At 31.9% G+C, this 16,728-nt stretch overlaps 1 protein-coding gene across 5 annotated transcripts in view; it reads right to left on the minus strand.

Annotated features, from left to right (window-relative positions):
* Positions 1-16,728, minus strand: part of LOC105219235 (neuronal acetylcholine receptor subunit alpha-7) — a 585,197-nt gene that overhangs the window by 100,354 nt on the left and 468,115 nt on the right. For all 5 annotated transcript variants that reach the window (XM_054228333.1, XM_054228332.1, XM_054228334.1 and 2 more), the window contains one exon: positions 1,481-1,590. In XM_054228333.1, the coding sequence (XP_054084308.1) occupies positions 1,481-1,590 (110 nt within the window). The remainder of the gene's footprint in view (positions 1-1,480; positions 1,591-16,728) is intronic.

Below are 16,728 nucleotides of genomic sequence, written 5' to 3' on the forward strand. Positions count from 1 at the left end.
ATGTACATTTAAATAAAGCTTTCAGAGTTATTAGAGCTTAATTTAGTTTGTAAAAGATCATCAAGTTTTATCTTGGAAGCTTTTGCTTTTGAAGCTTTTAAAAGCTTTAGATAAAGCGAAATTCTTCAAATATTAAAGAAAATGGACAAAAAGTAGCATAAATTAAGTGAAAAACTATTTAAACTTGTAGTATAAAAAAGTTTAAGAGCACCATGTAGCGCAAGTCTGAAAAATTTCTCAATTATTATTTTCGCAAAAAGCTTCCGGGATGTTTTACAAAGTCGTTTACTACTTCCGATGTATTTCTGTTTTAGGGGTTTGATTTTTCCATTCAGATTGTAATAAAATAGGTATGCAGTATCCGTTTTTGATATGCATTTCGAACTTCTTATAAAGCTTTCACTTTTCTAAGTATCCTCAAACTTTTTTTTTGCGCTTTGTACTAACAAAAGCACTAAAGCTTCTGTATTTTTAATTCTGCTTTGAAATATGCATACCTAAGCAATGAAAGCTTTCAAGAGCTTTTTGCGCTTTCGAAACTTTAAACTTATATTTAAACTCATTCATGAAAATTTTTAAATAACACAAAAGTCAAACAACTTCGAAAATCAACGTAAATGAACTTAGAACTCAAATCAAATACGTAACTAACAATTCAAAATTTCGTTTTACAGAACGCAAACAACTTTTCCAAAAGCTACTTGCATAACGAAAACAAAAAAAAAAAATGCATTTTAAGTGCAACTTTTTCTTACACTCTGTGTATATTACAACAAGGAGTGCGCAATGGTATATATACAGCAAAAACATGAAAGCTTTTAAAACTGTTCTTTAAAGTAGAAAATATTTGGCTTTAAATATAAACACAATAGGAAAGCGGTAAGCTTTGAAATCAAAATAGCAATAATGGTATTAGTACTTCCAATTAGGATGCAGTTTTGGAAATGCTAAAAAGTTTTGTACAAGAAATTTGCTAAATTTATTATATAATATCATAGAAATACAGTTAAAAAGCACTGAGCACATATACAAATGTATGCTTACCTTTTGGGGCAAAAACAGTTTTTTTGCGTAAAATTTCCTAAATTATACTCCGAGTAAAAAAGCTTTTGATTATGTTATTTGTTAAAATATGCAATACACACATACATATTTGTATAATTCTGAATGCTGTGTTGTATTTTAAAAAATCCCCCTAAAAGTGTGCTAACATATCCTTAGCAAGCTTGGCGTAAGCTTTTATTGGTGTGCAAACAATTTTTTTTGCGTAAGCTTAATTATTTGTATCAGAACTATTATTTCTTATTTCATATTTAATTTTTCTCTAAATTCTTCTATAATTTTAGTGAGCTTTTTATTTTCCTATTGCATTTTATTGCTCCTACTATTGTTATTTCATTTTTTTTATATTTTCCATTTTTACTTTTTTCTCCTCGACTTGTCTTTCTTCTTTCTCATTATTGTTCCCCCAGTAACTTACCTGTTGTACATCAGCACATCCGGTTTCCACAGCTTATTTGGTGTTATCCGCAAATCTTTCACGCCTCCATATTCTGATTCATTCCATCGTAAATTATAGTCATTCCACTCCTATTTTTTTGTTGTGAGTTTTATGATAATTTCATTCGAGTTAGTTGGTTAGACGTGGCGAAGTTTTGTGTTGAGAAGAGTAGTTAAAAATAACAGCGGTTAATATAAAGTTAGGATAATACATGGTTTTTTAACATTTAATTTAAACTATCATAAACTGTACGGCATATGTGATAAAATATTATACGATACTACATATAGCAGGCTATAAGATTTCTTGTAGCAATGCTGCTTATCATATGAAAATATTGCACTATAAAAATGTGGCGCTGAAGCGTGGACGATGACAACATCCGATGAGACGACTCTTGGGGTTTTCGAGAGAAAGGTTTTGCGCAAGATTTTTGGTCCTCTAAACATTGGCAACGGCGAATACCGCAGGCGATGGAACGATGAGCTGTACGATTTATACGACGACATTGACATAGTTCAGCGAATAAAAAGACAGCGGCTACGCTGGCTAGGTCATGTTGTACGGATGGAAGAAAACACTCCAGCTCTGAAAGTATTCGATGCAGTACCCGCTGGAGGAAGCCGCGGAAGAGGACGACCTCCACTCCGGTGGAAAGACCAAGTGCAAAGTGACCTGGCTTCACTTGGTGTTTCCAGTTGGCGCCAAAAAGCAAAAAGGAGGAATGAGTGGCGCGCTCTGGTGGATTCGGCTATAATCGCTTAAAGCGGTTCCTACGCCAAATATATATATATATATATAAAAATGTGCTTAATGAAAGCTCTATAAAAGCTTTCATAATATTGTGAGAAATTGAGAGTTTCTAAAAACTGTTGGCATAAATCTTGATCATTTATTATTTATATATTTTAGTAGAGCATATTAAAGATGGTATTATCACTTTCTAGAACTCGCTTTAGTCTATTAGTTTAGTCAATTAATAAAGTTAATTCCACGTACAAAATAGTTAGTTTCTTAAAATGAATTCTCTTGAACATATCAAGGTTATATTAGAGTTTGTTCAATTAGATCTGCGGTGATTACTCTTGGAAAGAATGCTCGGTATATGAGAAGCTCTCCATATTTCTGGCGATGAATGAAATTTAATGCGGACCAATTATCTTCAAAAATAGAAAGTATTCCCAAATATCTCGGCTGAAATATGAAATTAATAAATTATGCCAGGTCTGTATAGTATTTCTGTATGGTTTTTTCACTTGTAGGAAGAAATCTTTCTGGGTAACGTTAAAAGTAATCACTGAGTATTTACTGTAGTTTATTCCAGGAGTTCTATATCAATTTATGTCTCGTTTCGTTTAGGTAGATCTTAATTTTATTTACAAATGATAGAAGCTGACATGTGGTAAGCCTTTGCCAAATCTCTCAAAGTGTACTAAAGTTGAAGAAAAGGAAGCTCTGATATTGCACTCAGTACCTTGAACAGCTTTGGATTATTGCTGATTTTTACTCTAAAGGCTTATGATACTTTTTTTGTACTGAGCAGAAATCTTGATGAAAATAAATGAATACCATAACCAAGATTTTCAAGTTCCTTTGAAGAAGTACTTCAGAATAAGGCCAATATCATAATGGATGTAGCAACAGACCACTTGCGAAAGCTGGAATGGTGACTTTTTCACTTAAGTGCGATATTTCTTATTACTCTGTAACTATAATTCCTAAATGTAGTCCGAAAGAGTACCAAGTATTGACGCTAAATCGCAGAAATATTGCAAGAAATCTTATAGCTTAATTACAAATTCTGACAAAATAAATATAATTCTATATATACTGCTTTAATAAATATCATAAAACTATATAAGTAATCTTTTGCAAACTAAATATATAAGACTAGTCATATACTCCTTAAAATACTAAATATGATATTAACTACAACTAAGTACTAGGTAAAAAATGAATTTGCGACATTTTGGCTTATGGAAATTTATGAAAAAGCGACTGAAATTTGTAAAGAGAGTTTTTTTCAATGACTATAAGCAGCATGAAACTAAGTGGAATGCAAAGAAACGTTTTTACAAAAGTAATCGAAAGCAGATATATATAATATATACTGTATGAAGCAAATGCTTTGTTGTTGTTTTAAAATAAATATAGCGAAAATTATATATTGGTTAAAGTTTTACTGGGTTATAAGCGCAAATAAGTAAGTGAAAGAGCAGCAGTAAAGTTGTTTATTTTTATTATACATACATTCGTTAAATAAAAAAAATTGGTAGAATTGCATAAACTCATGTATGAAAATGTTTTTTGTAAAGGTAAGTATTTTAATTATAGTATTTACATTATAATTAATAGCGAGTGCTTCATGCAAAAAATTACAAAAAGTTCAAGCTCTCTAAAATATAAAAAAAATTAAAAAAAAAATATTTTAATTAATTAGGAAAAACATTTTTTGAAATACTAAATATTTAAATTTTTAAAATCTACATACATAAATATTATATATTTTAAATCCGGTTAAACATTTTAAAATAATTTTTTCAAGACTGGGAAAATAAAAAAATAATAATGTAATATAATTACGAATTGTTTTTTTTTTTCAAAAAATTATTAATAAAACATATTTGTTATTACCAAAAATACTTTTTTTACGATTATATTCCACAGAAAGATAAAATAAATAATAGAATTGATGCTAATGCTGAGAAAGTTAATTTTTAAGTTAGTTTTTTCTATTAATAAGAAATAAATGTGACTTTCGTTCTAAAAGAAAATATATAAGATCGAAATATTTGAGAAAAAGCTTGGTAAGTACCTCGAGGCACTTAAGCGGTATTTCTTTAAGTGCATTTCCCACTTAAGTGTCTTAAACGTTTTGCATGTTAGAAAGGGGCAGTTAAGAGGGGATTACTGTATATACGAATCTAGTAATTAGAAGCTTCATTTCGAATTATATAATTAACATACTTAAGTGATCAGTTTTTCTGCGTCTATTCGTCCTCACTTTCATTCTCATATATTTTCCTAATAGACTTTTTTCACAGCCAAATAAGTTAAGTACATTAAGATTATAATTGAGAAATCAGTTTTTGGCTTTCGCACAGCCGGATACCCGATTAAGGATCAGCTGTTATAATTTTAATTTGCTGTTTAAAATAGCTAGGTAAGTTTCATCAACTTATTGTTACTTTATCAATAAACACAGTCAAATTTACAGACACCAACCCGCAGAGTTGTATTCAACTCGATTTGTATTCGATTACCAATTAATGCTTTTTTATGGTAAATCGATCTAAATCAGCGCTTTAATCGTACAGGCCGGTTAATTGATTAATTATCTCCGGTGCGAAATGGCTACAAAAACACGACTTTGAACATCTTTTAATCTAAATAGTGACACTGTTCCCAACTCTAACGGTACAGAAGTCTAGTGTTACGGAAGGCGAGGAACGGTAGAAAGAGAGAGAGAGAGAGAGGTATTATGAATTGAATTTTCTTCAAAATGATCCTTCCTTCTTAATTTTTGTTTATTTCACTGTTGGTAGCTGCGAAAGTGACTTCAGCTTTATCGCTCGAAAACGTGCAATATATTGCAGAAATATGGTTTTCTATGTGTTTGCTTTTTTCGGAATTGGACCATTTGAAAGCAATTCTTTAATTTGTACTCAGTTTGGTTTATCATTTCAAAATTAACAGACTTGTGACCCCTATTGCTGTAAAAAGTGATCGACCGAAAATTGCGACTCTCCGCTGGAATTTATTCGAACCAGCCGTGGCTTTAGTTTGCCCGAAATAATTTTTAAAACATATGGGAAATCCTTATCTTTATAATAAAGCAAAATTCTTAGTCTTAACATTAAATTATATGCGTTTGATTTTGCTTTGAAAAGCATATACCGTTTGCCTGAAAAATAGACTTTATAAGTCACAGAATTTTAGTAATAACAATATTTTTTAGTAAAAGACAAAACAATTCCAAAATGTTTTTGTGCAAAGAAACACTTAATAAAATCAATCAGAAATATTTAAAAATATATTAATTGGAATATTAGAATTATACATATTATTCCTATTGTCTTTAAAGTTGAACATCAGCCATAAAATTTAAGAAAAAATAAATGATTTTACTAGTACGTGTATAATTTTTTGTTACACAATAACCATTGATATTAAACTTTGATTATCATTTCATTATTTAATTGTTTACTGTCTGCTTAACTGTTTATTTAAAAAATATTAAACTTATTTTGCCATGCTTTAAAGAAAATAATACTAATAGAACAAACGTTTCATCGAAACTATAATTGTACTAGAGTTTGTACTGTAAAACATTAAATAATTATAGCATACTTATAGGCGATAAACAATGCAATTTAAATTAGAGCGAAGCCATTCAATTTCGCTTCAAGTGTATAAATCATTTAATTAAATTTTAGTATAGTCGTGGTGATGTTGCTTTCACTCTTGATGAACGCGAAAACATATGAAGGTATGAAATATTCTAGCTAAGGTCCTTGTAAGCCTAAGATAAACAATACTCTTATTTGTTAAGACGATTTCTTCAAAAAGCAGAATATATCCCTTAACCTTGTCTAAACTTGCCATGCTTTCCACCACTCCCTGATTCAAATACTCGTATCACAACTTAATTCCCATTTTTTACTTATTTTTTTCTCTATCACATTACACTTTGTGGCATAGTTTTAGGAGCTTACTACTTTGTACTACTGTGGCTGCTGCGCACTTTACGCTCTTCAATTTCTTTCTGCTGGCCTATGTCTGTGTGCGCCTTTGATTTGCGGTCGTGTTTTTGGGCTTGTAAACAAGTTGTTTGTACAAGGAGTGACAAAATGAAGAAGTATAAACAAAAAGTAAATGAAAAAAAAATTGTATACAATACTTCAAAGCGTTGGCAAAGGAAAGGATGTAGCAAGTTGTTTGCGCCAAAAAAAAAAATTATAGAAAATTTTATACTTGAAGCGTCAAAGCGGCAAACTGCCAGATAGCAGGAAAAAAGGATTTGCTTGCTACTTTCCCTGGTGTTTGTTGTTGTAAAAAGTGAAAAAAAGGAAAAGAACGGAAATGTTTTTCGTTTAGGAAATATGTATGGCTCTATTATGGTTGTTAGCAATGGCAAAAAAGTCATAATAATGACTTGTGGTATGTATAACATACTTTAAGGCGTTATAGCAAAGTTATGCCGCCATTCAAGCAAGAAGTGTACGCAGGGAGTTTGTAGGCAGTTGCGAGAAAGTTTTGCTTTGTCGTAAAATATTTTTGTGGTTCATTTGCAAAAGCCGCAGCGCCTAAAATTTGGCAATAAACAGTTAATGATTGAAACGAAAATGGCCGCACTGTTGCTCGGGTGTCGTGTGAAAGGAGATGTTGTGTACTCCTTTTGCATATATTTGTTGCTTCACTGCTTAAATATTTGATTAAAGTACTTTTGGCTTTAAACTTTTAATGATTTTTGAACCGAAAGAGTTTTGCGCCCAAAAGTATGCTTGTAAAATATTAATTGCTTTGTTTGCTTGTATAAAAGTATAGAACAAATCTCGCTTTGTAGTCTACACTCTACAATGAAGCTTATCTTTACATATACACATTGATTGTTTTCTTCTGCGTACTGTAACTAACGATTTAAAGAACTCTGTTCTCTCTCGCCAACGCATTCATCAACAGCGATTGCCAATAATGATAAGCAATGGCGCCATATGTACGAGTATGGAAAGAGTACAAAAGAAAAAGAATATCGTAAAAGTGGTTTAATAAAATAAAAGAGCGTGCTGCGACGGACACTTAAGCCGGCCGCGTAAATTTTAACTGCCAATTACGTCTGCTGCCTGCGAGACCAATAACACTTTTCGTGCGGCCGTTTGTGTTCGAACGCAAAGGAATATTAATTTTAATGAGTGTGAAATATGTTGAAACAAAGTGAAAAAAATGCCATTAAAACCGTTACTTCTGCATTTTTATTTTAAATCATTGCTTAAGCTCTTGCCAACAATAATGTGCACGTGGCTAGTTTCGCTGCGAAAGTGGGTTAACATAATAATGTTTCAGTGTGGCCTACTTACAGGCGGCAGACAGTGTGGTGGCGAGTTAATTGAGATTTATACTTTGAGAAGCGCGGGAAATAATGTTATCGACAAGGTTGCCACCTTTATTTAATTAGAAATAATTTTAAAAGGAAATTTAATATTTTTAATTAGCGTTTATAACCCATTTATGAAACAACTTTAAGGAAAATACTATTTAATTATTTTTGGAGTTGCCATCTGATTAATATTATATTTATTTTTTTCTTAAATCCGAGTAAACCGAAAATTTACAAAGGGAAGAATAATACTAAAATCTTTTTGGTTCAATTTTAATTACAAATTGATACAGGGTTGCCACCCATTTTAAATATTTTTAAATATGGGAATACATATATACTAAACAAAAATTAAAATAAAAATGCGCAATTGATATAAATTAAGTCTATTTAACAATATATTTTTGAAGCGTATGACTACGTGGTGTTGCCACCTATTTCATTAAATCAAAAATGGAATACAGACTGATTACCTAAGCACTGTTGTTCGAGGCATGTCCTCATATGGGATTGAACCTATTAGCCCATACCTAATATGGGATTGAATGATACAGACCTAAAAACGGTTTAGAGGAGCTTTTCGAACTACCCTAACCTTTACCTTTCCCTTTTAACATTATAAATTACCTGTCATTTTTTAAAAGTATGACTGAGTTCTATAACTTATCGAAAACACAACTATTATGTGTTTTTCTGTCGAAATTTTCTCTCAAGCTCCTTTGAAATAACACCCCAGCCGTATACCGCAATAATTATAGCCTACCTTTCAGCGCCCAACTGTTGTCGAACAAATAAACTGAGTAACATGGCCACATAAATGATTGTTGTCTTCACTAAATCTAATTCTCAAAGGATTTAACCTTAAAGCAATTTGCGTTTCATATAATTTTTGAATTTTTCGACATTTACAAATAAAATATTTATAACAGTACTCAATAATATATTCATTCAGATACTATCTTTTAAGTTCAGTTCGCCGTACGGTAAAACAAAAAAACACAAACTTATAAAAAAGACATTAATATGCAAAAAGGAAATCTTTAAAATATGCAAAACTGATTTCCACGTGCTTACGCTGTAGCCCTTAGGCCGCTGACGGTTTGACGGTAATAAGTCAGGGTGCGCGTGTGTGCGTAGTTATGGGATTATGCTACTCAATGCTGCCGTCAGGCGGCTTATGAGGCACAAAAACCAGTCGACCAATGCACTGTATATGTAACGTATATATAATACAGGCGTGTGCGTATAGTGTCCTTTTATTATTTATTTTATTTTTCCATATGATGTTGAAAGGATATGGTCAGCTAACCTCGCCGGAAATCGCATTCCACCTTTTTTCGCAATGCCGAATTTGCGTATGAATTTTTGAAAGCATAAATAACCAAGGTATTTGTGAAATTGCTCTGTTTGAGTATAAATAAAATTACGAAGCAATGAGTTTATGTAGGCGTACACCTTAATGGTTGTGTGTAACATCGTTGGTCTACTTATAGGTATATGATTTATAAGTAGTCGGTTTCAAAAGCATTTATGAAATTTGCATTTAAATAAAATTTCATTCATGAAAAAATCTAAATTTAGCCGAAATTTTGTAATCAAATAAAGTTTAAGGATTTCAAGTTCATCAAGAGAGTATTGTGATTGATATAAATTCTTAGAAAGACAATTTTGTGTGGTTTATGGGGTTAATGACTTCGAAAAGGTAGAAAGGAAAGAAATATTAAATATATTTAGGCAATTGTAAGATGATCTGGCTTATATATACATTAGTATATATCATTCTGTATTAATAAAATTGAGTCAAAGTATTTTAATATATGGTCAACAAACGATGCAGTCTACTTTCTGACTGTTCGGAGAAGGGCTTATGGGCTTGGAGGTACAAAATAGTTCTGAAAAATGGTAGTGCCAATGTATATTATTTTTTAATGAAAAGTTGTATTTGTATATTGAGATATATTATCTATATAAAAGCTAAGTACCAATGCAGCCAAAATGCATGCTTAAGAATAACTTAACATTGCCAGATTGAGCCTGCTCATTCCCACTGGAGACTGCATGACACATATTTTGTTGGAAGACATTTATGAACATTTCTCTTCCTGCTTGAAGAGAATCAGCATTAAAATAGAGCGGAAAAGAGAAATTTCTGGCGAATAAAGAAGGTAGAAATTGAACCTTGACAAAAAACTCTAGTCCATGACACGTTTCCCCTTTGAAAATTATAATATATTCTGATAATCACTTCTAACTTGAATACAAAATATCACAAAGCAAAGAGAAAAAGTGAAAAAAGGACTCATTATCAATTATTGAAGGCCTCAGTAGCAAATCACTCGATCTTCGAATCGGCCAAGATAGGATCTTAGTCATGTCTAGCTTATGAAATGCAAAAATAGCTGACACATTGAGTTATCTGTATTTCCGCCTTCGTGGAAGAAAAAAAGCAGATACGTCTCCAAATGGTTTTATGATCCGAAAACATTTTTTTATTCTTATCGGTTGGCTGAAACCGGTTTAACATGTGCGTCTGAATGCCGTTTGATGGCTTATGAAAAAGAATATAAGTTAGTTGTATTTATTATTTGAATTTCTTTGAAAATAGAAGAAAAACGTCTGCCGAGAATTTAAATATTATATAAATATGTAATATTTACATACATATATCAGCAAAAAATACCAACCGGGCGTATGAGTAACTATTTATTACTTCTCATATTGCTTAAGGTCGCTCATACGCCCTGGTGTGCCTAATAAGGAGTAGTTTTATCTGTATAACTAATTAAATTTTTTATCGACGTATAGCATTGTTTGACAGTACTAATGAGTTTCACTCAACGAGTATCAATGCTGAAATTGAATACAATATTTATTCTAGTACTTAACTAAAAAATCACCATATCATTGAAGCTTCACAAATACATAATTAAAATATTTCTTGCTAACGAGCGATAATCGTGTTTTTTGCCTGACAAAAGTTTACATTAAATTTAAATTTTGAAATAATTACACAAAATCAATCTGCTGTCATCACTGACAGGTGGCTTGTTAAGAACTTAATAAACAGCAAAACAAAAACAACAAAATATGCCTACATAAAATAATATTAATAATAATAATAAACAAACAAATGATGTGTGTGTCAGCTGGCTGTCATATGGAAATGTCAAATAGCCAAGCGTTTGCTAGCAAAATGCAGCAATGAAAATGAGTTGAAGGTTAAATGCAGCGCCAGTAGGGCGCTGGCATTGAAAAAGCCCGTTGCGAATGAAAACAAAAACATGTTTCAATATATTTCGTGTTGTAAACCGAAACCACAGGCGCAAAAATCTGACAGCTCGAAAAAATTGCAGTGCTGCGGTCGAAAAACGGCTACAATAACATTGTGCTATGTTGTAATAACAACCGTTGTGGCGGAAAAAATAAAATAAATATTACCTTAAATATTTAACAAAAGTACAGTGGGTTACTTAAGTTGTGGGATTTTAGTATCATCTTTATTTTTAATAATTTTAATGAGATGGCGTTCTGGGATCTATGCACTAAAATAGTTTAGATTTATTTTTCATGATTTGAGACCGGTATTCGGTATTACATGTTCAGTTCTAAGCAAAGCGAAAAGTTACTTTGTCTTACAACTCTTTTGAAGGTCGTTTTATGCATTTGGATATTGATAAAGGGGAAAATAAAAGACTACCGTTTTTATATTTATTTTTTCGATTATTTGCCAGATAGTTACAAGAAGGTAAAGTACCTGGAGGACACACACAAAAAGATTCTTCTCGTCTTGAGGACAACGTTCCTGTTTGCAGATATACATTTTTAAAGGTTAAGGACTTTGTTTATCTCGGAATCAATCGCACAATAACTTTTGCCTATTGGTGCTACTTTGGGAACGATAGGCAATTGATGCTCTATAAGTCTCTCATCATTTCCTTTCTATTATACATGAGAAACATGGACGATGACAACCCGATATAAGAAATTACTTAGAGAGAACTGTTCTCCGAAATATCTTTGGAGCCGTCCGTGTGAGCTAGAAGTACAGAAGAAGATGGAACCATGACCATTTGCGCTGGTTAAGTCATGTTGTACGTATGGAAGACGATGCTCCTGATCCGAACAGATCCTTCGATTCGAAACCCATGGGTGGACAACGGAAACAATGACGCTCACGCACCCATTGGAAGAACCAAGTGTATAAGGAGGACCTGTCAATAATTGGGATGTACAACTGGTGTGATCTCGCAAAGGATAGAGGGAGCTGGCGAAGTTTTGTGTTCTCGGCTCAGACCGATCCACGATCAAAGAAGAAGAAATTACACCAAATTTTTGTACATAGAGGGAATATGCAGATTTCAAGCTTTATTTGAAACTGTGAAATATTTCAAAGATAATTTGGAGATATAGTCCAAATATAGATTATGTGGGTAGATACTTTAAGTCTTTATACTCAGTTAGTTCTGTAAGAATTAAAAATATAATTTGATTGATATCAAGGGTATATGTCGAGTTATATTTGACTGTTTGGCGAATGATAAAAAATGACGAATGAAAATGGATACGGACTAAATGTCTCATTCTTCATACAAAGATTATCTCTGCACAGTGTAAACTCAAGGAAGATTTGTATAAAATAATTCGAAGAAATGTATAATATAAATTCTCTAGTGTTTCATTATAACTTTAAACTCTTAGACAAAGTACACTAAAGTCATTAGTTTAGTTTATTCCACTTATGGTCAGTTTTGTATTTAATATATTATATATCACTAGTGTATTCAAATAAATTATGGAGTTTTTCAATATTTGCTAAATAAGAGATAATTGAAAACTTTTAACCGCTCTCTTGAAAAATCGACTTATTTGAGTTGTGACACTATTCATATAAATCAGTGATATAGAAATTTTGATGGCATTTGTGCTTTAATGGTTTTATGCTCTAAATGCAAATGTAGATAAACATATCTAAGATCTGATTTAATATGTACTTCTGCATGCCATTTGATTGGTTTTGAAAAATAATATAATTTCCTTAGGCAAAGTAATATTGTTCGATCATTCGGAAGTTCGGAAGAATAATTTCTCCTAAAGCGACCCCCCCCCATTCCCGATTTCAAATTTTGACGATTTTCAATGGGCTGAACATAAATTATTTTTTTGGGGTTGTAATTTTGCATACATTTATAACTGGAACATCTGAAACCAAAAATTCTAACGAGATTAGAAATAGTATATATTGGACTCTGGTACGAACTAGAGTTATTAATTTCGTACAAATATTAACAAAATGACGGACCTTTGAAATCAAGTTGAAAAGTAAAGAAGATCGTCACCGATTTGATTTATCCTAGTTCATACTACAGCTATATATCTATGGAATAACGTATTAAAATTTGGAACCGATTGGATTAATAGGTTTTGAGTAACCTCATGCGCTAATCGTAAAAACAATGTTTCGTGAAAAACGCGTTTAAAGTTTTGTGAACAAAATTCTTGGGTATAAAACCTACCTACGTTCAATCTTCAATCGGCTATATCTTCAAGAGTTTTTGAAATTTTCACTTGAAATTTTAAAGCAACATTTTTGAATAGTTATAGGTTATAGTTATCGAATTAAATAACAAAAAAATAAATAGGGTTTGGCGTCCCATTAAATTTAAATCTCACAAAAGCTATGCCAAAAATTAAATTGGTATTATAAATGTGGATAAATAGGACCAAATTTGCTAAGTCTTGGTTGTATCTCACGTTGTTGTAGATAATACTATGTAGGTGGTATTTAATTTTGATTAAGAATATGTATTATTAATCTATAATTTGCGTTTAGTTTGAATAATAAATTTTTGGTTCATATAGTACATATACCCTTGATACATTCTCAGTACATAGTTTCCCTTTGATAAATAAGTGAACATACATTTGTATGTGTACTTTTTTACGCACTGTAAGGTTTTTTATGTACTATATGAATTTCAGCACAGCTGACGCAAAAAAATGTTATTGACTAAATATGAGTTGAAAACCATGAGGAAATGACACAATTGACAGTTATATATTTTGCATGGAAAAAGTGTGCAATTAAGTACTTTTGAATATGTAAAATAACAAAAAAGGCAAAAATGAAATGTAAATAAATAAAAATAAATGCTTACATTCAGGAAATTTTTTGCGCAGCACACCGTAGTTGCATTGTTAACCAATTTTATTGTTGTCCTTGATGCAGTTTTTCGCCGCTATTAGGTTGCCATTTTATCTGTTTGCCATTGTTGGTGCCGTTAACCCAGCAATTTTAATATCAATTTAAATAAATAATTTAATTACTTTCGCTGCGGATGCAAATGTCGCTAGCAAATGTTACTATTACAAGTTGCTTTTTCGCCTGTAACGGTTTTTATGTAGCAATTTGCAGACGCACACACACACACACCCACGCACATATGAAGTTGTGCAGTTATGTATGTTAGTTTTTTTTTTTCAGCACACATTGCACTTGCAACTTTTGCTGTTATCATGCACAAAAAAGTGCTCGCAGGGGAACGCGTTGCTGCGCTCGCCCACTGCAATCGGCTGCTCCTGCTCCAGTGTGTGTGTCTGTGCTTTTTTGTTGTTCAAAATGTGCTACAACTTCTTGCATTGCAACAAGTATACTTTAATGCAACATTGTTGTTGTAGAAAAAAAAGAACTGGCAATTCATACAAAGCGCTTCGCATACGCAATGCAGGATGCCGCTGCGGATGCTGACACGGAAGGATGCTGACGGAATGGCACAAGTAGTGACGACGCGGCGCACTGCAGTATAAGCCAACTACAGTAATGATGTGATATGTGAGGTTGTAAGAATGAATGAGGTCTTATTTACATGCCACAGTTGCTAGAAATTTCGGTGGCTGTTAATTAACTAGTTACATTTGGACCAGTAAGTAATTTGTTCTTAAAATGTTATATGTCAGTGGGCAAACAAATGCTTTTTGGATATTAAAAAGCTCAGTGGAATAAGTATTGTAAGAAGACACTTATAATAAAAATTAAAAGAATTTGTTGAAAAAAATATTCCTCCTATATGATTTAGAACTAAATTTCAACTATAATAGTTCACTTTGAAAACACTTGTGGCCTGGTTTTATATAGAAAGTGAGTTGTAACACATTACTATACCACCAATTTATAAACTTGTTGTTAACTAGTTCAATTCCGACCAGCCACTGAACAGCTCAGTGCGGATTTATATTAAATGGTTTAGAAAAATAAATCTAAATAAATATGGAAAAAAAATTTGAGGGAAATATTAAAAAATTTTTCATCATTGACTGTTTAAAAGTAAATTAAGTATTTTCCAAAATATCTACTTCTAACAGTATTACCTGTAAATATAATTGAGAGACTTTAATATGAGTTTCTGATATAACGATAATTTATTAAAATTATTTCCCTAACGTTCCAACCGATCTATCTTGTATTTCATCTGAACTGATTAGAAACTATTTTTTTCAGAACCATTTTTAATAATTATAATCATAATTATTAGGTCTACAACCTTGCTTCCGCCGTTTTTTTTTAATTTAAGGGTTTTTTCACATAGGACAGCCTCACTGTATCCGTATCCGAAAGTATTCGATGAGCCTCAACCGCACTTTTCTTGGAAAGCAAAATTTCCCGCAAATGTCGAGATTTCGGCTCAAAAAGTGACATTTTCAGTTGAGAATAAGTTTGGGATGCAAACAGATCTCTACAAATATGTTGTTGGGTTAATATTGACACAAATGTCCAAGATCGATATAAAAAAACGATTTAATCGACAGTGCTTGACCCTTGAGACATCTATTGGAAAACGGCGGAAGCAAAGTTGTAGATAATAATAATAATTTTTTCGAAATATGCATTGGCTAGTTTCAAATAAATAATATTATGTATTGGGTCGTTCACTAAGTAATTTTGTTTTTTAGTGTGTATTAATTTTTTTATTGTGTAAAACATTTTATGAAATTTTATATTTTCCATTTTGATGCAATGCCATCTTACGGGCAAGAGATTGATTACATGCTGAGGTGAGTGTTCTCCCGTCAAAACAATTATGCAGATTCCGAAACAAGTAATAGACCAAAGGTGCGAACTCTAGGAATTAAGGTGGGTGTGGTAGCACATCCCATTCAAGTAGCAAAAACTTTTGGCGAGTCATCAAATTAGTGTGAGGTCTTGCATTATCCTGGTGGAACACAACACCTTTTCTATTGATCAAATATGGCCTCTTTGTAGGTGTGCATCATTCACTCTTCACAGCTGATCACAATTAATCGTAATTTCGGGCTAAAGTTCAAAATTAATGATCCCTTTAAAATTCTACCAAACAGGCAACATAACCTTTGTTTGGTGATTTTTGATCGGTCGCGTTAGTTGTTTTCCGATGATTTGCATCAACCAACGACTTAATTTTATCCACATCGATCTCAAGAGTCCTTCCAGTACGTTGTGCATCCTCAAGATCGAAATTGTCGGAGCGTTCGGTCAACACATCGTCTTCTTACAAATCATGTATTTTCGGCTGAAATTTTAAGCTGTTTTCGATCTTCCATCTTCGGGCACCAAGCAAAGCCATTCTAAGAAATTTATCAAGAAACCTTACTATATCATCTGTACAAATATATAACGGTAAAGGGCTTAAGTATGAAGTTGGATGCGAAAAAATTCACTAAGATCAGCTATTGTCATCTAACGAATTTACCTATTAAACGACTCAATACACGGTTAAAAGTAATTTCAAAATTAACGTCACATACTTTGAGGAAAAATACTGAGGGTTTTGTAATGAAACGACATATAGTTTCGAAATCAAGGTTTTTGAAAAAAATAATAAAATATATTTTCGGATATCTGATATTTTCATTTGACTTTGAACTAGTTTCAATGCATAGCATTTACGTTTTTATTTCATGAGAATTTCGCATTTAAGAACATGAGAAAATAGCAATTTTCGGCAAGATCATTGTCACAGCTCTAGTCCATGCTAATCTAAATGATAATTAATATAGATATTTTTCCTACTGGGTACATATTCTCATTCATCTTCTGTTATGTATGCATTTAGTTAGTTGTGTTACTGCCACTACCATCGCTTATGTGATGGGTATA

The sequence above is a fragment of the Zeugodacus cucurbitae genome, chromosome 3 (genome assembly GCF_028554725.1).
Source record: "Zeugodacus cucurbitae isolate PBARC_wt_2022May chromosome 3, idZeuCucr1.2, whole genome shotgun sequence".
NCBI classification, from domain to species: Eukaryota; Metazoa; Arthropoda; class Insecta; order Diptera; family Tephritidae; genus Zeugodacus; species Zeugodacus cucurbitae.